Source organism: Chelonoidis abingdonii, chromosome 3, assembly GCF_003597395.2.
Source record: "Chelonoidis abingdonii isolate Lonesome George chromosome 3, CheloAbing_2.0, whole genome shotgun sequence".
In the NCBI taxonomy this organism is placed as follows: Eukaryota; Metazoa; Chordata; order Testudines; family Testudinidae; genus Chelonoidis; species Chelonoidis abingdonii.
The window spans coordinates 197,498,632-197,523,578 of NC_133771.1; the positions used below are offsets into that span (position 1 = coordinate 197,498,632).

General features: G+C 43.4%; 1 protein-coding gene across 1 annotated transcript in view; it reads right to left on the bottom strand.

Annotated features, from left to right (window-relative positions):
* Positions 1-24,947, bottom strand: part of PUS10 (pseudouridine synthase 10) — an 84,925-nt gene that overhangs the window by 38,482 nt on the left and 21,496 nt on the right. Inside the window, exons 4-6 of the mRNA XM_032766731.2 lie at positions 20,891-20,977; positions 5,966-6,000; positions 1,810-1,921 (exon numbers count right to left, since the gene is read on the bottom strand). Coding sequence (XP_032622622.1) covers positions 1,810-1,921; positions 5,966-6,000; positions 20,891-20,977 — 234 coding nt within the window. The remainder of the gene's footprint in view (positions 1-1,809; positions 1,922-5,965; positions 6,001-20,890; positions 20,978-24,947) is intronic.

The following is a 24,947-nucleotide window of genomic DNA, read 5'->3' on the forward strand; positions in this document are numbered from 1 at the left end:
AAGTTAGCTTCCTGGAATTGTGTGCAAAGCTCACCGCTGCCCTGCAGTGCAAGGACACTACAATGAGAGTTGCTGTCTCGGAGGAGAAGCACGTGGTGATCGCTGTATGGAATCTGGCAACTCCAGACTGCTACCAGTCAGTCGCGAATCAGTCTGGAGTTGGAAAGTCCAACACTGAGTTTATGTTCACACAAGTTTTCAGGGCCATTAATCACACCCTACTAAGAAGAACTGTGACTCTTGGAAATGTGAGTGAAATAGTGGATGGTGTTGCAGCAATGGGATTCCCTAACTGCAGCGGTAGGTGGGACACATATCCCCATTTTGGCCCCAAACCATCTTGCAATGTAGTACATCAATAGAAAGGGGTACTTCGCTATGGTATTGCAGGTGCTTGTGGATCACCGGGGTCATTTCACTGATATCAACAAGGGATGGGCAAGGAAGGTGCATGCTGCACAAATCTTCAGGAACACTGGCCTGTACAGAAAGCTGCAAGCAGGGACTTTCTTTCCAGACCAGAAGATTCGAATGGGGGATGCTGAAATAACCATAGTGATCAGGGAGACCCAGTATACCCCGTACTCCCATGACTCATGAAGCTTTACACAGGAAACCTGGACAGCAGCCAGGAGTGCTTCAAGAATAGGGTGAGCAGATGCAGAGTGATAGTTGAATGTGCCTTTAACAGATTAAAGACTTGCTGGTGCTTCCTTTATGGCAGGTTAGACCTCAATGAGGAAAATATTCCCGTGGTCATAGCAGCGCATTGTACACTGCATAATACTTGTGAAGCTAAGGAGGAGAAGTTTCCCCGGGATGTAGCATGTAGGCAGATCACCTGGTGGCTGATTTTGAGCAGCCAGATACTAGGGCTATTAGAGGGGCACAACAGGGGGCTATTTGAATCAGGGAGGCTTTCAAGCAGCATTTTGGCAATGAGCCCCAGTAACATGTCTTTATGTAATGCATTCAGCCAGGCTTTGTTTACTTGTGCTGGGACTGCACAGCCTCCTCTCCCCATAGAGCCAGCAAATCCATCAACTTCAGTGCACTCCATGCGGGAGATCATTTAGTGTATGGAGCTGCCAGGGTCAGCTGGAAAGATGCAATGTGAGCTCTCCACACTGAGCAAACAAGAAGTGGAATTTCAAGAATTCCCGGCCCTTTAAAGGGGGAGGGACAGATGCCTGTATACCTGGCTGCAGGGCAGTGGAGTTCAAACTACTGACCAGAGCAATCGGGATAGGCATTGTGTGGCACCTCCTGGAGGCCTTTATGGCAAAATAAGCAAGCAGTGTCTACACTGACACTGCATTGAACTAACTTTGCCGCTAAAAGCTCTACGCCTCTCATCAAGGTGATGTTATTTTGTTGGCGTAGCAGGGGAGTACATTGGTGTGAAGAGCATCGACGAGTGTCCACTTCCACTATTCTGTTAACAGAACTGTGTATTGTAGACAAGGCCTTAGATAATTTATTTTATGGTACATTTATGACTAGAGGGGTTCAGTGTTTGTGAGCTCTAGAAGGTCTCGCTATCTTTAATGTTTAAAGACATTTGTTTCTGTATGTCATGACTAAAAAAAGATTTAGTCTTTAACTCTACCAGTTAATTTGTATAAAAACTACTGCTTGCCTTGTCTCCACTAGGATTTACTTGCGATAGCTAACTTGAGGTAAAAAAGCACTTTTTTTGTTTACCAGACAAGACCAGTGACAGACTTGTCTGTCTAATTAGAACCCATCAATGTTATGAGTAATTTATATGAATTCAGGAAAACAACAACTTTATTATTCATACAACACCTTTCCATCAGCAGGAACACCCAGCTCCTCCGAGAACAGGGGATGAATAATCCATTTGTATGTTTCTTTCAGTTGAACAATGTCCTCTTTTGCCAGTGACAGGCCCTGTTTTCTGAATCATAAAAAATAAACAATGGAAACTTGTATATGAGTCAAACAATCATACCTCTGACAATTTCATACTAAAAATAAGTGACCTGTCACTAACATAAAATTTGTATATAAACAGGCCAAAACTATAAAGTGTACAGAACATGGTGTGAAGGACATGGTGCTGCTCTGTAATAATTTATGAATACTATAAACTTGTCTGAATGTCACAAGGGATGCTTACTATGTCTATATTGGGTTAAATCAACAAGGCTGTGAGGAAATAAAAAGGAACACAAAAGAATGACTGGAGAAAACCCGCCAGGGAAACACTTCAGTGTGTTTGAGATATTGCCTGAGCTATTAACTGTGAAGATCCTACCATATCAGCTCCAGCCAAATTACATAGCTTGTTTAGCCTGGGTTCCAATTGCCAATGCTTGTGTTACCAATATATCAAAACGACTACAAAACAGGTATGAAGACTCTCTTTGTCCAAAGGTCAGAGTGTGCTGAGGAGCTGTTTGTGGGAACAGACTCTCTCACATGGACACTGGCTGATGGATATGAAGAAATTAGGCCTTCCAAGGCTCCCCTCACAGACGTAGGGGGTGAGGACTGAGGTAAAATACATGAGTGTAGGTGTGACCTTTCATTGTTTTAAAATTCTTTTTCTCTTACATTATGCTTTATTCCTGCTGTTAAAATTAAATAATACTTTGGTTTAAGAAGGCTGTCTGGTCCACTGGCCACAAACTCTGAAGGGGGAGAACTGAACGTGCCAAACTTAGTCAAATCTGCTGGCATGAGCACTGAATCAGTGAGGTAACAGCCTCAGGACTAGTCTAAGAGCAGGAGAATCACCGACCCCAGGGGAGGTGAAAGCATGAGGTCTGTGATGTGTGGAAGTGAACTCGGAGGGGCAGCTAGCCCTCTCACTGTGAGACAGGGCATATACTTGTTCAAGTTACAAGAGTATGTAGGCAGTACACCAAATAATTAAGGGCAGTGGAAAGCGTACCTAACCAAAGATGCCAAAAATATTAAGAGAAAGCAGTACACACTTTTTTCAGCCCAGCAATCTGGAAGCTTACATAGTGAGAACCATTTGCCACACAAGTAGCACATTTCATTAAAAAAATTATAGCATTACCACTCTTGACCCAAGCGCCAATGACAGGCCAATTTACTAAGAACTCACACTTTCCTTATAGGAGCTCACTGTGAAAGCTTCTCTAAAGCTGATTAAACAATAAAAAGATGTTTTTAGAGATTAATCATTTACTGTTTAAGCTAGCATTAAAGTAGGATAGAAATTGCTTTCCCACCTCTAAGTCTGCGTTCCCATACTGCCAATATCTCAAACAGCACTTCCCAGCATGATGGCCTCTATCAGAAGATAGCTCAATAACAACGAACTTTGAGCCAAATTGTTCCCCTACGCTGATAAACCACCTCAGGAACAAGAATCTCCAAAGTGTTCCTCTCATGATGCTTCTAACAAATCATTTTACTGGGGAAAGGTCTGGGAATGGGCATAGAGTTTGTCCCTTAGAACTCCCAGATCACAGAAAACTTGCTGGAGACCAGAGTCTTCTATGCAGAAGTCTTATGCCTCCGCTCCAACACTGCCTCCCAATCCTCCACAAATTTCTTCTTCTCCCAGCCTGAGACTGTATCCTTTCTTGTGGATTACTCATTGGTTTGTGAGTGGAGGACATTATGTCCCTATCTCTCCCCCATATTATGGGGTACCTCTGAGTGGTCTGGGACAAGAAGATACATCACAGAGGTTACACACACTCTTCTTACGTACTGGATAGATACTCCAAATCACTGATGTATAAACAAAAGGTCTCAATACTAATCTAATCACTGCATTAATATTTCTGGTTATATATTTTAATACTTATTACAGCCAGTACTCACAGTCTTTGTACCCTGTTCACTTAATAATACTTTTGCAGGAGACAGCTCAGTATCTTATATGTTTATTCACAATTACTGTGATCCTTATAAGATTCAAAGACTTCACCCAAAATTATAAGATATTACTTACTTACTGAAGGTACTTTAGCCATTAGTACAAATTGTTTATGTCCCCATGTGTTACGTTATTGGGAGAATTTTAGAATATTTTACATGATGTCTCACAAAAGGTGTAGACTTATACATCAGTCATATCTGAATGCAAATAATCAGTGTCATCAAACTATACATGTTAATCATACTTTTTTCACCATAAGTGGAAAACAGCCTGTGAATCAGCTAGTCATCAAAAGTAAATTCATCAACTTAAACCCTTTGTTCTTGAGAACAATACAATTAAAATATTGTACATTGACACAAAGTGTATGAAAAGCCATTTGTTAACAACCTCATTAGTAGCTACCCCAATAATAAAAGTGAAATGGAAGAATCATTAAAACACAGATGAAGTTGTGTACCTTCAAACTAAGTGCGCGCTAAATTCAAATCTATCTTCAAAAATTGAGATTGCTGAGAAATACAGGACTCCTGGATTCCTTAAGACATACAGAACTTTTAACCTAGATGACTGTTTTATACCCTGTCCCTACCCAGGTCAGCAGTAACAAAGACATTACCTTCTGATAGTAATTAACTGGCTGATATTAAATGAATCTGTGGACTTAGTCCAGTCTGTAGTTACCTAGTGTTATTAAAACAGAATACCATTATATTTATTAGTTCTTTGGTTGGCAGTCTAAGGGTCTGTCTATATGGGGAGTTGCTCCAGAATAATTATTCTTGATTAACTCCACGTGCGGGTGCTCTTATTCTGGAATAAGAGTGCATATTCCAAATTAGTTTAGTCTAGAATAAGACCATCCACATATGGAGTTAATCAAGAACAGTTATTCTAGAATAACTCCCCATGTAGACAAGCCCTAAGCCATAGTAGTGAGGCTGTGAAGGAAAGCTTAAACTGCTTTTGCTGTGCTCCTTCTTTTAAAGTGAATGTAATGCTCATGAAAAGTACTGGCATGACTGCTTGGAGATGAAATTACTTCTATTTAGTCACAGAACAGGTATAGTACACACAACTATGCATGCTTCCCTTCACAGCCCCACCAATATGTACTGCTCTTCTCTAGAAAGAACAGTTCTAAGAGTGATAGGATAGTTCAGTCTCTGATCATTCAATCCTCAGCTTTTTAGTCAACTGTGATGGTGGCTTCTGTCTACTGGGAACCAAACAAATGAATGACTCTACCATTAGCTAACGGTAACAGTTCTGGACATTACTGATCTGGGCTGGCTCTGAAGTGGTGACAAAGTGAAAGGCTCTGTTATCCTATTATAAATGTACCATCACTGTATCTATTTGACAGACTGAGAACTACTGATTCCAGTGATGTCATTTTGGCAACTTTCATGAGCACTAAATTAATTTCAGAACACTACATTGAATGGATAGCCCACACCCCAAACTCAGAAGTATTGTCCTAGAGATGCTGCAGTCACAGTGAACAAACTGCACAAGAAACATCCAATTTAGACGCAAATGTAGGATGTGCATATGCCAAAGCTGAACCTATAATCTTTTGCAACTGCTCGGCATTCAGTTAAGTAGTAGCCTTCATATAACTTATAAAAGCAACTACTTGGTTGCTCTAGTGCTCAAGTACCTGGATGCTTAAAGGTGCTTGCCAGCAAAAGGATGAAAGCAAATGAAGCAGCTGAAAATCCTTGTTTACAAGGGCAGATCATTTACTCCCTGGCGTGGTGTTTATTTTGAGTTCACGGGGAGGAAGGGGAGGAAGAGGAGAGGAAGAATCTTGGAGTATAGCTCCAGAGAAATTGCTGCTGGTTGCTAGTAGGGATATTTCGTCACTAATAAAGCACCTATCAAGTGAATCACTTTATTTTCCTACACATGGAAAATACAGTATTAATCATTTAGTCATAAATGTCTCTATCAGTGGCCCAATATTCCAGAGAAAGAAGTTCCTCATTGCTCCTACTCTGAAAAAAAGTTATAGAGGTATCTCTTAATTCACTAAATCCAGTACTCTCTAGTATAAATGCCATAAAACGTACTCACCTCATTTCCTCTTTTACCAGCAGCCAGGCAGCATGCTATGAGCCAACAGCCACACAGGGGAAGAAGAGAAAAAAAATGCAAGTGAAATCAAGTCTCAACAACATTCAATCATCAAACTATCTGACAGTGCTGTTAATAAAAATCACTTTGTTCTATAAGGGAAACTAATGTTTGCAAAGCCAAGAATTTCCAGATATTTATTAGGAGTTTAAACTACACTTTCATTTTGCTTTGGAACTGAAAGAATAAGACAGGAGTAAACTCTCAATCCCACAGGTTTACCATCTGATTTTTTAAAGAGAAGATTATCAATTTTTTTTTTTAAGTATTCCCTCTTTGCAGGAGTAGTCCCCTGTTATCTAAGTATGAGCTCTCCCCTGCTTATTGTCCCAAAAACATATCCAATAAAGAGCTCTTACCTCCCCTGGGGCAGGTACTTAGAAGCTAAGGTAATTTTTTTTTAGTTGGATCAATTTTCACTATGGCTATTGGAAATCTATGGGGGGGATTTTAACAAAGGGTGCTCTGAGCTTTTATCCCAATTTTTTACATAAAGTACGTGTGAAAACTGTACACACTTCTCAAATCTTTCACTCAAAATATATTTCTTAAAAAAAAGAGAGCACATCTTTTTTTTTTCTCATAACAATGAAAAAAATGGTTACTTACCTTTCTGTAACTGTTGTTCTTTGAGATGTGTTGCTCATATCTATTCCAGTTATGTGTGTGCATGCGCCGCATGCACAAAAGTCGGAAACTTTTCCCTAGCAGCTACCCGTCGGCCCAGCTGGGGAGACCCCTCAAGTGGCACCAATATGGCGATCTATATAAGATCCTGTCGGCTCAACCCCCCTTCAGTTCCTTCTTGCTGGCTACTCCGACAGAGGAGAAAGGTGGGGGGGAATGGAATAGATATGAGCAACACATCTCGATGAACAGCAGTTACAGAAAGATAAGTAACCATTTTTAATTTTTCGAGTGATTGCTCATATCAATTCCAGTTAGGTGACTCCCAAGCCTTACCTCGGAGGTGGGGTCAGAGTCAAGGAATCGCAGATTGGAGGATCGCTCTGCCAATGACTGCATCGTCCCGAGAGTGCTGAACGATAGAATAGTGGGACGTGAAGGTGTGAATGGAGGCCCACGTGGCAGCGCTGCAGATTTTCTGGAGCGGAATGTGTGCCAGAAAAGCAGCTGATGACGCCTGAGCTCTCATGGAGTGAGCTGTGACAGGAGGCGGAGGGACATTTACCAGGTTGTAGCAAGTACAAATAAACCAAGTGATCCACGAAGATATTCGCTGAGAGGAAACCGGAGGGCCTTTCATCCGCTCTGCGATGGCGACAAACAACTGGGTTGTTTTACGGAAGGGCTTTGTTCGGTCTATATAGAAGGCGAGTGCCCTTCTAACATCCAGGGAATGGAGATGCTGTTCCCGAAGGTCAGCATGCGGTTTGGGGTAGAAAACCGGCAGGAAGATATCCTGGCTTACATGGAAGTGGGACACCACTTTTGGCAGAATGGCCGGATGAGGCCTTAGCTGATTTTTATCCTTATCAAAAACAGTATAGGGTGGATCACAGGTGAGAGCCCGTAGTTCGGACACCTGGCGTGCGGAAGTGATGGCCATTAGGAAGGTGACCTTCCAGGAGAGACAGAGAAGTGAACAGGTAAACGGCAATAGATAGAATATCCCATCTGCACCATGCGGAGGACCCAACGGTCTGAGGTAATATGGGACCAGGCATGGTAGAAATGGGATAGACGGTTCAGAAACAGGTAGCTGTCCGGGGTGAGAGCTGGTAGTCCATCCTCGGGCGCACCTTCAAAACAGGCACTTAGGGCCTGGGGGAAGCTTAGACTGTCCTTGACCCTGTCCAGAGGAGGGGCAAGACGGTCTATGTCGGGAGTATCTGTTTCTCCGACGACAAAAGTCCTGCCTCAGTCTAGACAGGGAGGCATACTGCTGAGTGGTCTGGGGTTTAAATGGCTTTCGTTGGTTAGCCGGGGTATGCATATCTAAGGACACGAGAAACACTATCAAATCCTTTAAGGTATGCAAGCACGAATCGGTTTGTTTTGCAAACAGGCCATGACTATCAAAGAGAAGATCTTGGATGGTGCTTTGGACCTCAGGCAGAAGACCCGAGGATTGTAGCCAAGCATTCCACCGCATGGTAATGCCAGAAGCCAGAGTGTGCGCAACTGCATCCACAGCATCGAGGGAACCCTGGAGGGAGGTCCAGGCCACCAATTTACTTTCATCAGCAATGGCCCCAAGTTCCATACAAGCCTCCGCTGGGAGAAGATCTTGGAATTTAAGGACTGAAGACCAAGACTTAAAGTTGTATCTACTGAGGATCACCAACTGGTTAGTGATCCTAAAAGAGAGACGCCCAGCAGAATAAACTTCTCTCCCAAAAGTGTCCTTTGATTTGGGCATAGGCCCTTGCTGGTCCTGTCTTTCTCTGGTGTTTACCGCATCCACCACAAGCAAGCATGGGGCGGGGTCAGTGAAAAGATACTCGTAGCCCCTGGTGGGAACAAAGTATTTCCTTTCTACTCCCTTGGCTGTGGGAGGGATAGAGGCCGGGGTTTGCCAGAGAGACTTGGCATTACTTTGAATAGTCTTATTCATGGGGAGGGCCACCCTGGAAGGTCCTTCAGGTCCTGAATGTCCACCATAGGGTCCTCCTCCTCAACTTGGAGGTTCATATTAAGGGCCACATGCCGAAGCAGTTCTTGGAGGATCCTAAAGTCCATTAGAGGTGGACCAGATGTGGACGTGTTAGCCAAGGCCTCATCAGGGGAGGACAAAGACGACTCCACCAGGAGAGCCGGGGCAGAGATAGCCTCTTGGTCAGCTGCAGGTATCTCCTCTTGGTCCCCCGGGATAACCCCTACCACAGGTGCTGACTCCACGAGCTGGTCCGGGTCTGGAGGAGGATGGCTGAGGGTTGCCTCGGGAGGCCGGGTGTCCAAGCACAACAACGGTGGGGCCCCTGGGGCCTGATGATATGCCCAGTGGGTCCAGAATTGCCCCTGAGGCTGCCAACTGGGCACTGTGGGGTCTTGTCCAAGGCTTCCTGGGCCCGACCGGGGAATGGCCGAAGCCCCTGAAGCTCTCTCTGACCTGCCAGAGGGGGATTGGGACCACAATGGCCAAGGAAGGGCAGCGCGTGAGTGGAGTAAAGGGGGTACCGAGCCCCTTGGTAGCCAAGGGTCATGTGGTGATCGGCATCGTGAGGTTGATCGCGATTGAGAGAGGTGCAACAATGAAGAGTGGTGCCATGTTGGGGAATGGTGCCGCAATGGAGAATGGTGCCACGATGGTGAGCGGTGCCGCTTGGATAAGCAGTGTCGCAATGGGGAGCGGTAGCAGGTCACGGACTTGTGCTGTGGCGACAGTCAACTTGGGGATCGATGTTCAACTGGTGCTGCGAGGTCACTGAGCGAGACCCAGACTTCAAGCGGGACCACATTCCAGCAGTCGACCGTGTGGGAACGGCTCTGAGGGTCGGGGTTGCGAGACCAGCGCCATGAGTCTAACCACTGCCGTCAGTCAGACCAGTACGGGGGGGGGGAGGGGGGGAATTGCCGGGACTTGGAACAATGCCGGGACTCCGAGCAGCATGGAGATGCTGGTCTAGGGGCTGACAGTCCAAATATCGCCGGCCTGCCCTTAGATGGTACCGGAACTCGGGCCAAGGGTACCGGGAATGTTGCTTGGTTGGGGCAGGAACAACTGCTTCGACCCTAACGAGGGGTTCTCCCAAGGCTTGCTTCTTTCCAGCAACGGGGGAATGGGAATGGTGCCAAGGTGGGCGTTTTTAGGGCCCGGGAGATTGTCAGTCCCGCGGTGGGTGCGGGATCTTCTGCGGTGCCAGAATTAGCACCGCTGAGGGAGCACTGAGCACCAAGGCGCTCAGGTACGCGTCTTTAGCGGGCTGCAACGCAGACTCCATGAGGAGTTGCTTGAGATGAATTTCCCTCTCTTTTTTTGTCCATGGCTTGAAAGCCTGGCAGATTTTACACTTGTCAGCCTGATGGCCCTCCCCCAGACAGGCAGGAATTGTGGGGATTGCCCCTAGGCATCGGCTTGTTGCAAGACCTGAAACCCTGGGACGGCATGCCCCAGAGCCCCGCAGGGAAGCTGATGAGTGCTAAACTGCCCTCAACTACTAGACTACGCTTAACACTACAGAGAAAAACACTTAACACTAACTATTAACAATTAGCTAACAACGATTAAGATAAGCTAAGGATTAGTGGAGCACTTGAGAAACCAAGACACCACTGTTCCAACAACCATCACGAGCAGTAAGAAGGAACTGAAGGGGGTTTGGGCCGGCAGGGTCTTATATAGATCACCATATCGGCTCAACTCCAGGGGGCGCCCCAGCCAGCCCGACAGGTAGTTGCTAGGGAAAAGTTTCCAACTTCCGTGCACGTGGCACGCACCCACACCTAACTGGAATTGATATGAGCGATCACTTGAATAAGAACAAGTGATTTTATGGCAGTCAAGCAGGCATTTTTAAACAACTAAGTAGTATGCAGAGCACATAATGTTCGGAACAATCTGGTAGTGGGAAAACTAATGGATGAAAACCAAAATCCAGGTGGATCACAAAGGCCTGGTATTAAAAGAAGAAACACTAGAACATTTGCTTTCCTATGTTACCACTAAAACCTGTAACCGTCTATTGTTTCTCTAATGCCTTGATATTCCCCTCCATTTGCTCTTTGGCCCTGCTATTTTAAATAACCATCATGACTCTTCCTGAGCTAGTCTGCAAGGCCACTCCTTCCACTCTCACTTAAATCTTGCCTGAAAACTGACTTCTTACCCAATATCTACAATAATTAAATCAACAAATTTTTTATCCTTACCTCTAACATTTTAGATTATCAAAATAATCTGTCACCAATCTTAACCCTATCTTTTTTAACCCTGTTCCTGATATCCCAAATCCCTCTATTTTGTCCCCCACACTTACTGTGTTGCATCTGAAATTTCACTATGTCTTTTCTAAAGGACCTAGCACATTTTGGCGTTCTGTATAATTCAGGGCAAGAGGCTGGCCCTCTCTGATTTCAGATACTTCTGTCAAAATTAAAAATCTGCATTTACCACAAAGAGCAGTAAAATCTGAAGGATTATGCAGATTTTCTGTGGTGAGAGTTTCTGGTAGCCTCAATTTTCACCCCCTAATACTGTGCAATCATCTTCTAGCCAAAGGTTAGCTGGGCAACAAAAAGGGCATAAAGCCCTCAACTGTTAAACCCCAGTTTATAAAATTAGTAAAGTGATGAGGATGCTGTAACTCTGCCTAAGAAGCAAATGCCTTTAACTTGATTGAATAAAGTAGGTTTGGGTGTGTAGGATTTGCTTATGGCTAAATGCCATGGTACACTGGCCCATAAAGGGAAACTTGGATTTATCTGATCTGAACAGAAAGGCCAGTAAAAATGACTTTGTTGTAAATGCTGTCTGCAAAGACATTTCAGAAGTAATAACTGGGAAAGAGAGGCCAAAAACAGAACAGGAATTCTGACTATAACGAATTTTTGCTCATCTCATTTGAAAATTCTGAAGTCCTGAACACACACAAGCTTCTGAATGACTCTCTCATTCCTCTCAGTTTGAGAAAAGCGAATCAGATTTCTCATCTGACAACACTGGCTCTACGACAGAGTTAAAATGAAGTTCCCCATTTCAAACAATTCCAGAGAGACAGAACAATAATTCTGTAGATGTCAGTGAATAGGTGGTAGGGGACTAAAAACAAGCTAGTGTTATTTAGAATTCCAAATCTATCTAGTAGTAGACTAGGAGGGGACTCAAAAGCAACCAATATGGAATAGCATTTAGTTCTCTGAAACGCATATCCCTTTAAGTATAAAGTTGGATACCTAGCTGAGGTCTTGTTACTTTTGAAATTTAGGCTACATCTATTGACTGCACACACTTTAAATCTTGTTACTGCTATTGTAATTAGAAGTGTACCTAGACTATCCAAGTCAAATGCAAATCACAAGAAACTTAACATCCAAAAATCATCAAATATACCTAAAATTTTATTGATGGAATATTAAACCTAATTCTATATATACATTACATTGTTTTTAAAAAAAATATCAAATCATCCCCCTGTCTAGGTGTACAAATGTGATTTAAACCACATACCTAGCCGGACACCTAACCCTATTCCTCCCACCAAGCCATGCCTTCTTTTGTCAAACCACACATACTTTCTGCTGAGTCCGCTGGTTTGTGGGACATGGATGGGGTGAAGATAGAAGAAGGCTGGGGAGTGGAGCAAGTGATGCTGGTTAGAAGCCACAGGTGCCTTTGCTCTACAGACTATTTCAGGGTTTACATAAATGTTTCACTTATTCCCCTCAGATCTGCACCTTGAGTGTTCTGCTATGCAGATGCTGGGGAGATCTGAGTAGGATCTCTCCTTTATCTGTTCACCATAACCTTTTCAGTTTCTCCATACAGATCTATGGATCCTAGGTTCTGCTGCTCTACACGTACCCACTTACTGAGAAGCTGCACTAAGTAACCTCTCCCCAAAATGAGAGAGAGCTGCATGGCATCTGTATGCTGCTGAGATCAACAGCCCCAGGCCCCCTCCCCATCAGTCTCACATACACCAACTGGGATAATTTAGCCATTCCCTGGATCAGAGAGTCACTTTTCAGGGCAGATGATCCAAAACCACCACCTTGTGTTTTCCGGCTAAGAAGTCACAGTCCAAGGTAGAGTCAGCATGACCTCATGGTCAACGGTAACAAAAATCAACAAAAGAGATAAAAGAATCAGCCTGGGCTCTTGATCACTCTCCATCTTAAGAGAAGATCAACCACTAATGAAATCAGTGGAGCATCTATAAAATACATGTGCTTACAATCTGATTGAAAGCGATACATCAACTGAAGGACTTCAAAGCAGAACAAAGTTGCTTATGCCACAATCTTCTCAAACTTCCAAAAGCATGCCTTTCCTAAACATCAGTAAAATAAGCTGACCACTTTTAGGACTCCATTTCCTTTACTGGTGTGACATGTCTTTCCACTGGATAAACTAAACTATTATTAGATTGCAATAATTGTTTAACACAGTATACCTTCAATCTTGCCTATGCTCCCATTCACAGTGAATCCCATTTTCTACACCACAGGTAAACGACTACATCACTAATGACTTGATCCAAAAACCCAGTGAAATCAACTGGAATCTTTCCACTGGGCTTTTGGATTAGGCCTACAGTCACAAGAAGATACAAGATTCTCCAAAAACAGTCTTGTAAAGACTGAGTTCTACTGACTAGGTTTCTAGCAGGAAGTCAGTCCATCTTTGGAAAAGAAAAGCTATCAGTGATTTACTACAATAGCTGGTGGCCAATTTTAATAAGCCACACTTTTTTTTTTTTTTTTTGTTAATGAGGAAGAGAAGAAAGCGGATTTAAGCAAAAAGCTGTTCAACCTAAAAGCACCCACTGTATCAATACAAATTCTGGAGGCCCAATCTTGTAGCTCCAACCAAACTCAATAAGAGTTTTGTTGACAAATTCTGCTGGGAAGGGGAAAATCTAAAGTCAGTTATGTAGTTGTCTCATTCTCGTCACTCTCCTAGGCTCTCCTGACTTAATATCTGGATACGGTGTTTTAAAAAAATCTTTGTAAAATAAACTAACCATTCCTATTGGGATAAAAACCCCTACGAAAAAATCTAATAACGGGATTTGAAAAGGTATATCAAACTTAAATGGACACGGTCAGGACTGGATGGCCTTTTGGCTAAGACCAACCATCAGGTCAATATAATATTTGCCAGAGGATGTATCACTCCCTCAGTGATGGAAAAAATGATTTCATAGGTCACTTTCACCCACACAGTGGTAGATGGATTGAATAATCTAATAGGCCCTTAACATCCTTTATTAGGCCTACCCTCAGCATTTCTGAAAGAACAAGCATACATTCTGGCCTGTCATGAAATAGGGATCTTTAAACCAATGCAAAAAATATTGGAGTAGGGAATAAGAATGCTTAAGACTTTGTTAGACACACAATATACTAACCGATGCACCTACTATATCATTACTGAAGACAAATGTGGTTTTACTGATGGAATATTGTTTACCTGAACACACTCTGTCTGATTCATTATACTGTGTGTGTATATAGTATATGATTAAGAGTGCCTCACAAGATACATGAAGTACATCTTAATATTGTTTGCATAATGACTCATGTTAAATCATAAATTAAAACAGTCTACAATAGTAATGAAGAATATACGTCTGAATGAGAGAATATGTTGACTGCAGAATACCATACTGCAGGATTTGTTAGATATAGATTTACACATCCTCATTTGCACATCCTTATTTTAGATAGTATTTCTGGGTTTTTATTCATTCACATAATTGTAGTTGCACCACCAAAATAGGAGAGAAAATGTAAAAAATTACAAGCTAGTGGTTTCTAAGAAAGTTTCCTCAGGGAGTTAACTATGTTAAGTGCTCTCGTGAGTCAAATTTTGTATCTTCTCTCCTGACTTCAAAAGTGAAAGCCATAAATAAATTGCACCAGAATTAGGAGTTACCAACTTCTCTGCTGCTGGCCTGTTCCAATTAAGAGGTACCACTAGTCAAGAGATTCAAGTAGATAGAGAGACAAGAATGCGTAGTCTGAGCACATGCCTTGGTGTCAAAAGTTTATTGTGTTGATTACAATATGAATATTTTATTCTAATACTGTCTGAGGGACTATGGGAGCCAGATATGAAATACTGTGCCCAGTCCCAGCCACCTTATTAGAAAAAAGATGAAGCGGGGGAAATTCCAAGAGGTATACACAGTTCTGTAAGGAGTAACGACTACAGATATGACAAGGCTATTTGCATGAATGTCATGTGCCAGGATGATAGATCACAACTTAAGCTAGAGGAGGCCCAGATAATAATTTATCTAGAATTTTTTACACAAGGAGCAATTAACACTTTAACTTTCTCCCTTATTAAAAGGCATGATTCATTTCCTATTCAAACATATTTGTTCCACACGAAGGTGGCATTCTTACACATGATTTATTTGCACCAGGAATGCTGATTCATGAAACTGAGGGTAGAGAAGACTTTTTAATATTAAAGATACTAATCCTATGTAATTTCAATTTTGTGGCACTGCTTTGTGTCCTTCATTTTGGGCCTTTGTCCTATGTTTTAGCCTTGGCAGGATGAGAACTATGGTGGTTAATTACAGTTAGTATATTATCAAAAGGCAGCACCTGAAAATCCTTTAGCAATTGTCTGAAAAGAACTTTACATGCTGGAAACATTCTGTGCCACACAAATGGTTAACAAAAGGAAGGATGTCTGTAGGTGTCTTTCTATCCTAAAACAATTTATGTTCTTGTGTAGTAAAGTATGAAAGAAGAATTGAGAGAGGAATTGCATCATTACAGCACAAATTATTCTGGCATGGACAATGTTATAGTATTTTGCTGCTAATGTAATATAAATAAAATAATCCTAAAATACATCATCTTTCATGGAAATATGACTTACAAAATACTATAACATCATAAAAGGAAAGATACACATTTGTTGGTCTGAATTCTTGATTTGTCAACTCAATCTCCCCAGCTCACATCCGACTGTAAGCCTGGTATACTGGGGACTAGACAGGATCCAGCAGTTCAAGTCAGCAAAGGGAACCCATGTGAGTACAAACAATTTTTCTTCCCATTTGCAGCCAAGCTCGTTTCCATCTGCTTTGCAACAATTATTCTACTTGCTTAAACTAATGTCAAAGCATCACTGAAACAGAATTGCAATACAATGACGCCCTCTACTGAAGCATTATTGCAAGGACCCATCAATAAAAAACAGCAGCATCATTTCATTGCTCTTCTATATAGTTGAGCCATTAAATAAGATTTTGAGTGACAAGACAAACTCAACTCAACTAAAGCTGCCAAGCTGTGTGTAGCTCTTTGAATAATATATTTTAGTGGATGATGCAGGGACCTGATGACATAACAGCAAGAGCTGCGATTTTAACCCCCAGTTCAGCCCATCACTTTATTTTTGTCCCAGTGAGGATAAGACAGTTATTGGAGTGAGGAGCAATGGGGCGTGGAAGGCAGATCAGGGAGAGGGAAAGGGCTGAGTTAATGCGAATTGCTGGGTACACCACACCTCTGAAAATCAGGCCCCTTATTTAAGTGCCTAAATATGGACTTAGGAGCCAACCTGCAGACATGCATTTTTCAGAAACTTTAGCCAAGGTGCCTGACATTTTACAGATATCCAAAGAACCTGCTTGGATACATCTGTGCTCCCATTTTCAGCCATTTTGTAGAATGCTTGTTGAGTAATCTCCTTTCTGGATAGTAACAGGACCATGCAGAGGTCAGAGGAAGAAATCAGGCCAACAAGATTACAAGACAACTTGTTTTTGTGTTAGTCTACCAGGTACGGCAGCTGTTGGACAGTACACACTGACCATAACTCAGCTGTTTAGAATGGGAAGTGAAAAAGAATCCTATAGCCAACTGGAATTTCAGAGGGATTTTAGGTAGGTAGAATGGGTGGGATCCACAAAAGGACTTAGGCATTGCAATGCTAAGCGTCACAGCACCTAATTTTTTGGTGCCAAGGAAATCACAGGAACAACACTCCAATCCACAAAGCCTGAGTTAGGCACCTAGGCAATGCATGGAGAGAGACAGGCGCCTTAGAATGGGATCCACAAAAGCCAGCATGCTAGGTGCAGAGCCGCCTAAGCTAGCCAATGGGAGATGCCACCCAGATGGGGGTTTGCTAAGCTTCACTTTTCTCTCAGCGATAGGTACCAATGTCTTAGCTGCAGGGAGGAGCATATATTAATTTAGCAATCCACGAACAAGAACCTACCATCTCATTTCAGATGGCTTAAGTGCCCAAGGTGATTCCCATGGGAATGAGGCACCTACCTTGCTCCGCACAAAACAACTGGAGGAGGAGATGAAGATGGTGCTACCCAGTGCTCCCTTTAACTTTTTACATCCATGTGCAGAATGAATTTTGCTATGTGACATATCACCCTAATACAGGTGCACATAACAAAGTTCATGTGGAGGGGGTGAGACCGAGGGGTTCAGAGTGTGGGAGGAGACTCAGGGCTGGGGCAGAGGGTTGGAGTGCAGGCTCTGGGGTGGGGTCAGGGATGAGGGGTTTGAGGTGCAGGAGGGGGCTAAGGGCTTGGGCAGAGGGTTGGGTGCAGGGAGTGAGGGCTCCGGTTAGGGGTGCAGGCTCTGGCATGGGGCAGAAGATGAGGGGTTTGGGGTGCAGGAGGGGGCTCACGGCTGGGGCAGAGGGTTGAGATGCAGGCTCTGGGGTGGCGCCAGCGATGAGGGGTTTGGGGGTGCAGGCTGCCCTGGGATTGCAGTGGGGACAGAGCACTCCCCCCTGCAGCACCTCAAGGCAGGAGGAGAGGCGTCTTTCCCCGGCTATGGCAGCTCTGGCGGGCCTGGGCCGGGCCACGGGAGGGGCTCCTCTCCCCTGACCGCAGCAAGACCGGAACAGGTCCATGTTGGGGCTGGGGGAGGGGCACCTTTTCCCCTGCTATGGCAAATCCGCACTGAGGTCGACAGAGAAGGGCACCTCTGCCCTGGCCACGGCAAGTCCAAGACAGGTCTATGTTGGGGCTGGGAGAGGGACACCTCTCCACTGGCTGTGGTAAATCCACACTGGGGCCGGCAGGAAGAGGCATCTCTCCCCCGGCCGCAGCAGATCCGCACTGGGGCTGGCGGGGAGGGGCACCTCTCCCCCGGCCACAGCAGGTCCGCGCTGAGGCCAGCGAATAATGGTCCATAAACATACGCGCTGAGGCTGGCCACAGCAGGTCTGTGCTGGAGCCAGCGGGGAGGGGCGCCTGTCCCTGCCGCAGCCCTGAGCCCCTGCACGGGTCTTAATAGGCAGCTGCGCGGCCGCTAAGCTTAGAGGGAACTTAGGTGCTGCCCACCTTAACATTCAGCCCAGTAGTTAGAGCATTGACCTGGGATGTGACTCAGATTCAATTCTCTCCTCAATGCCCGAAGAGTGCTCTAACAATGAGATAAAAGTTATGAAGTGGGCACCAGCACCACCTCTATCTCGTCTGGCCAGATTTTGAATGAGACCCAGTCCAGTAAGCGGCCTCTGACCACAACTACAGGATCGGTCCTGCATGCAGTCAAATAACTATCTTCCCTAGCTCATGAATTGCTTGTGGGCTTAAGTGTGTCCGGATGCCTAGAGGGAGGCAGCTCAGAGAGAGCACACGCTCAGAAGCGGAAACACAAGAAAAAAAGATTATTTACCTGTACTGTAATTGTTGTTCTTAGAGATGTGATGCAGACTTGTATTCTGCTTAAGTATGTGCATGCCCAGCACACCAGAACCAGAGAATTTTGCCTACGAGTACCCATGGGAGGTGGTGCTCACGCATTGTGCTCATAGCTCCTCCCCAGGCTATATGAAGCAGCACAGCCTCAATTACCCTTCACTGAATGCCCAGAGACTGGACTCCGATGCAGAGGGGATGGAGGGTGGCCCGTGGAATATCCCTATGCATCACATCTTGAAGAAGATCAGTAACAATACAGATAAGTATTTTCCTTCTTTGAGTAAATGCAGACATGCGTTCCACTTAGGTGATTCACAAGCACTACCATCCTAGAAGGTGGGACTCGGAATCTATCTAAGCAAGAATTGCAGGACTGCTCTACCCAAGCTAGGATTTGCCTGGATGATGCAGTAATGGCATAATGGTCCATAAACATACGTATGGATGAGCACATGGCAGCCCTGAAAATGTCCAATATGGAGATGTCACGGAGGAATGATATTGACGTATGTTCCACTCTCGTAGAATGAGCTTACGCTCGCTGAGGAGGTGTAGCCAAAGCTATTTCATATGCAGTCTTGATACAGGATGTTATCCATGTAGAGATCATTTGTGAAGAGACCTCTTGCCCCCTCATATGATTTGCATATGACACAAACAGGTGAAGCGAAGCATGAAATGTATTAGTCATATCCAAGTAGAAAGCCAGACATCATCTGACATCTAACACACAGAGATGCCACTCCTCCAGAGACGAATGCGGCTTAGGAAAGAACACAGGTAAATATGTCGCCTGGTTCAAATGAAACTGAGAAACCACCTTAGACAAAAGTTTGGACGTGGTCATAAATTTACATAGTCTTTGGAGAATTGTGTATAAACGAGGCTCTGCCACCAGAGCCCACAACTGATTCTCCTTACAGATGTTATCGCTACCAGGAACGCCTGAGCACAGCAAGCACCAAGTGTGGGGATCACCTCTCCACAGGATGGATAATGTCTAAACCCTGGTAACCGCATCACCAGGCAAAAACTTAACTAACTGTAACACTAAATCTAACACTAATGGTGCTAGCTAACTATACACAACTAGGAAAAAACACTGAGATAGTGAGAGATTGTGATGTTAAGAACCACATAGAGCTCAGACTCCAGTCACGGATGGTAAAAAGGAACTGCAGGGGGCAAAGGTGGCACCATCTCATACAGCCAGGGGAGGGGTTATGAGCATGAGGCACCAACACCGCCTCCTATGTGTACTGCTAGGCAAAATTTTCTGGCTCTTGTGAGCTGGGCGCACACACAGCTGAGTGGAATACACTGCTGCGTCTACTTGAAGAAACTAGGAAACTTTTACTCTGAAAATTTAGGTGCTGAATGAGTTTAGATGCCTACTGGGTTTGGCAGTAGTTTTCTGGAAGGCAGTAGAGCCAAAACTGGGATTTAGCTGCCTAAATGCAATACTTAAGTGCCTAAATCTGGGGTTTAGGCACCTAAGTACCTTTGTGGTTCTGGACCCATGTAATTACCTACACTGGAATTTCCCCAAGATACAAGAAATAACACCCTTAATCTTAGTAAAAATGCCACAGGCTCTCTAATGATCACTCATGCCCAGGAGCTTCATCCCACTATGTTTACTGAAAAATTGTACTCCATCTTAGATAAGAAGAGATTTATTTTAAGTATTTATAGGTTGCCATTCACAACAGTTAATCTCAATGCCAGTTTAGAATGGAAGGCAGATTAACACTATAAAACATGTTGTAACTAATATACTTAATACAACAATAGTTTTAATTAACACTATATATTGTAATCTGTTGATTTGCCCAAAATTATTAGAGTGTCACATCTGTCCATTTTCTGCTATTTTCTAAACAGGAGGATAGGAATGTAAACAGTTCAAATTTGACTAGACAGTCCACAAATTTTAGTACTTCACAACTGTATTAATGTAGATTTCCAACAAAGCATGAGTCAAGTAGCCAGGAAGTCTACTAAAATAAAATATGTACTTTTACCTCTTTTACAATGCTACACAGCAAGAGTTCATCTTCAAATTCTTTCATTTGTATTCTGCACTACCAATTACCATCTATTTCAGGAAAGGTACCAGTTGTGCTGTTCCTTCCCCAAGACAATCCACACTGCAGTGCTCAAATCTTCACCAAAGGGAACTATATACCAAGGTTTTGAAGAAACTCCTTTTAGTTTTCAGATTTAAAGAAACTCATCCACTGACTACTGGAGTCATTAGATATCGTTTTAATTAAAATGATACTTGGCAGGAGGAATGGGAGGATAGACTTTAAAAAAGACTACAGTCTTTCTCTAATCATTTCTGAAGACTTCATGGTTAAAAATAGCACTGCTTAATTTATTCTGTATTTTTACTGCATATTTAAAGGTACTATTTTATTTTGAAACAAAATCAATGAAATGTAAGCCTTCTCCACTTCTTATATTCCCAGGGCACATTCTTTGTTCATACACGTTTAAGTTACAATGGTCAATAGAAGTATCTGTAAACACTTACCTCTCTAACAGACAACTGTGGTGGAAGCGACACAGAAAATACAAAGCTAGTAAACTGGTACTCAGCAGAATTAACCTTTTGGCACACCTAAAAGAGAAGGGTATGAATCCTCAATAAAGGAGTTAAACTAATAATCTTTTATGATATTCTTTATTCTAGTGCAAACCTTCTATAACATTACTTTTTGGTATACATTCACATATAAAGTGACCATAAGCTTACTAAATCCTACCCAGTTAGAGACAGGGTTTTTTAAGGTTTCTTTAAGGACTGTACCTTGCAGGCAGATTTTATATTATTGTCACTGTATACCCTCATTGTTATGTTACTATAAAAGAAACCCAACTCAATATTTTATGTTGAAGCGAATCATAAAAATAAGACTAGCCTTGGCAGAATTAGATTTTTTTAAATAATTTCAATGGATAATATAGATGTTTGTTAAACATTTTTTTTCTGTTTTTAGCTATCTAAATTTTTCAAAGCTATGTAAAACTGGGGGGAAAGTGGGAGTTAGATAATCATAGAATCACACGGTTAGAGGACACCACAAGGGTCATCTAGTGCAATCCCCTGCCAAGGTGCAGGATTTGTTCTGTCTAAACTATCCAAAACAGATGGCTATCCAGCCTCTTCCTTTTGAAAACCTCCAGTGATGGAGCTTCCATGATTTGAATCGATTTTGCCCCACATAAGGCACCGTAGTAAAACAGACTTTTAAATTATTTGAACTCCATTCACTTTTCACTAATGGCCACCTTTTGTTTAAACACTGAGTTTTGGAAAGGAACAGCAAAAACATGGCAATCTTCTAAAACTTTAACTAGGTCTACTTTAATGTACAGGCTATGATTAATTTAAAAAAAATTCTGATGCATTAAATTAGGTTTGCCTAAAGTCTGGCCTAATTTGCTACTGTGACTGCTTACAGTACATTATTTTTATATTACTATTCATTAAGAAAGAATATTCATTAAGAGGAATATTTCAGAGCAACATTTGGTAATTATTTAATGGCAGCAGACACTGCAATTCAAAAAGTTAAAACTTTGTAACTATTAAAACACAAATTATCAATATCACATCACAAATATACAGAGTTAATATCCTTAAATTAAACTCTAGTAAGTTCTCATGGAGCATTTTTCTTACTTTGCCTATCTATAAATTTAGATTATTGTTAATGAATATATTTTTCATTGGTTTATGTGTATACAGTGAAACTGTGATTTACAAAAAAAAAAAAAAAATCTAATCCTTGCAAGCCTAAATAACACTTATTGAAAGGAACAATCCCACAGTGGTAGAAGAATGAAACATATATAGTCTAATTCCATCCAGTGGCGGCTCTAGGCATTTTGCTGCCCCAAGCACAGCAGGCAGGCTGCCTTTGGTGGCTTGCCTGCGGGAGGTCCCCGGTCCTGCGATTTCGGCGGCAGCCTGCAGGAGGTCCGCCGAAGCTGCGGGACCAGCGGACCCTCCGCAGGCATGCTGCCAAAGGCAGCCTGCCTGCCGCCCTCGTGGCAACCGGCATATCACCCCTCACGGCTTGCCGCCCCAAGCACGCGCTTGGCGTGCTGGTGCCTGGAATCAGGGGCGGCTCCATCTCTCGCTGTTGCAATTCTACAATAACACAAATGCAGAAGTTCTCAGGATAGTACACTCACAAACATATTACTTTATTACTTTGAAGATTATGAATTACCTGAGATAAAATACTCTATTTTAAAAGCAAATGCCTACATTATCTCAAGATTAGTGTGTAATTTTAACAAATATAAGAGGCAGCATCAGAGCCCAAAAAAACTAGCAGGCAGACTTTGTCTTTCCTATCTTTCCCTTTTTTACCCAGATACATTATGTCCATAGGTACAGAATATATGGCCACTGCCTCCTTTGGTAGGCCCCACATATGGAGCGAAGCCTGTTGCACAGGTGAGCTCCTTCCTTAGGAGGCATCTATTCGCCTCCGGTGGGCTCCCTCTCCTCTCAACTATCATTGTTGCTTCTCCTTGCTGGGAAGAGTGAAAATCCCACCGGTAGCCCACCCGCACATTGGGAAAATAACATCCCAGTGTTGCTCCCCAATGCCCAGGCCAGAGGAAGGGGAGTGAAAATCTCAATAGCAATCAAAAGCAAATGCTGCTGCTGCTGCCTCTCCTCTCTCACTCTGCACGTCTCCTACCCATCCCCAACACGTAACGGTCACAGCCCCTACCACCCTTCCTCTCTCCCCTCAAATGCTGCCAACCCTAAGTATTAGAAAACCATGAATCTGCTCTCAAAAAATCATGAGAGAGTCTTAAAAATAATACATTTTCAGTTCTCTCTCTTATCCTTCTGCTGCTGGAGCCCTCAGGGTTGCTGCTGCCTCCCTGACACCCTATCCACCCATCTGTGCAAAGGTCTCCTGACGTCTAGGAAAGCAGCAGAAACGGGAGAGCACTAGCAACAGAGCATCATGCAGAGGTGTGTGACAAGCACTAGTTGATGTAGGGAAGGAAGAAGGATGGCAGCAACTGATTTTTGGGAGCAGGGCTATAACTGACTTTGGTTGCAGGGAGGGGAGTATCTGATTATTGGGAGAGAAGCAGTAACAGTTTTGGGATGGAGAACAGGTGCTGGAGAACAGAGATGGGATGAGGGGAAGGGAGACTGAGGAGCAAGAGTCCCTCTAAGCTGCACGGTTATATGGCCACGCAACCTGCTGGCAGGCACTGTACACAACTGTGTGCCTGTTGCATAAGGGAGCTGCTCTTCTCTGAGCTGTCCCTACCTGTCCCTCCCTCTAGAGAAATGAGCTATGAAAGGGAGCAGACAGGTGGTGAAAAGGAGGTAATAATGAACATGGAGCACAGAATGAATGAGGAGGGAAGGTAAGTCCAAGGAGTGGGAGGAAGAAGGATTGAATAGTAAAGGGGTAGACAGAGAGATATACTGAGCAATCAAAATGAGTTATTTTGATACTCAAAGTCTTTCCAGAATCTAAGCTAACCTCTAATTCAGAATCTTGAGAACTTCAGTCTGTATCTGCTAGTTAAATATCTGATGCTGTATATTTAAGTAACTCCTATTAATCACTGGCTGGTGTAATACCAGAGCTGTTAGCTACACACCTCTGCTGGAGTTCACAAACATATTTGGGGGCACTGTCCCAAAATCCACATATTTTGGTAACTATTAAAAACACATGTTTGCTTGCAGTGTTGTTGTAGCCATGTTGGTTCCAGGATATTAGAGAAACAAAGCGGGGGAGGTAATATATTTTACTGGATCAACTTCTGCTGAAGGGTTCTGAAGAGCTTCTCTGTGTAGATCGAAAGCTTGCTTCTTTCACCAGCAGAAGCTGGTCCAATAAAAGATATTAACTCCCCCACCATGTCTTTCTAAAAACAAGTGGTAGCATTCCAATTAAAATCAATACTGTATGTCAACTGCACTGTTAGGATAAGGAGTTTCTCTTAGGAAAGAATCAGTCTTGGCTGTTTTTTAACCAACTGCTGTCAGGTTTTCTATTGCCACTCAATGGCGTAACTTTAAAAAGTCAACACTAAAAATCTGATCCATAACGAAGAATATATTTTGCCTATGAAAAAGGAACAAACTCATGCACTGTAACAATAGAAACTGCACAATTCTATCTGGTCCCAGTTTATTGGCTATGCTGAATCCAACGTACATTCTCCTAAATCAGGGTTTCTCAAACAGGGGTCGCCGCTTGTGTAGGGAAAGCCCCCAGCAGGCCGGGCCAGTGTGTTTACCTGCCCCGTCTGCTCCGGCCGATCGCGGCTCCCACTGGCTGTGGATCACTGCTCCGGGGCAATGGGAGCTGCTGGAAGCGGCATGGGCCGAGGGACTTAATGTCCACTGCTTCCAGCAGCCCCTATTGGCCCGGAGCAGCAGTCCACAGCCAGTGGGAGCCGCGATCAGTCGGACCTGCGGACGCGTCAGGTAAACACACCAACCCAGCCCGCCAAAGGCTTTCCCCACACAAGCAGCGACCTCTGTTTGAGAAACCCTGTACTAAATCAACTAGTCTTATTTATCAACATTAACA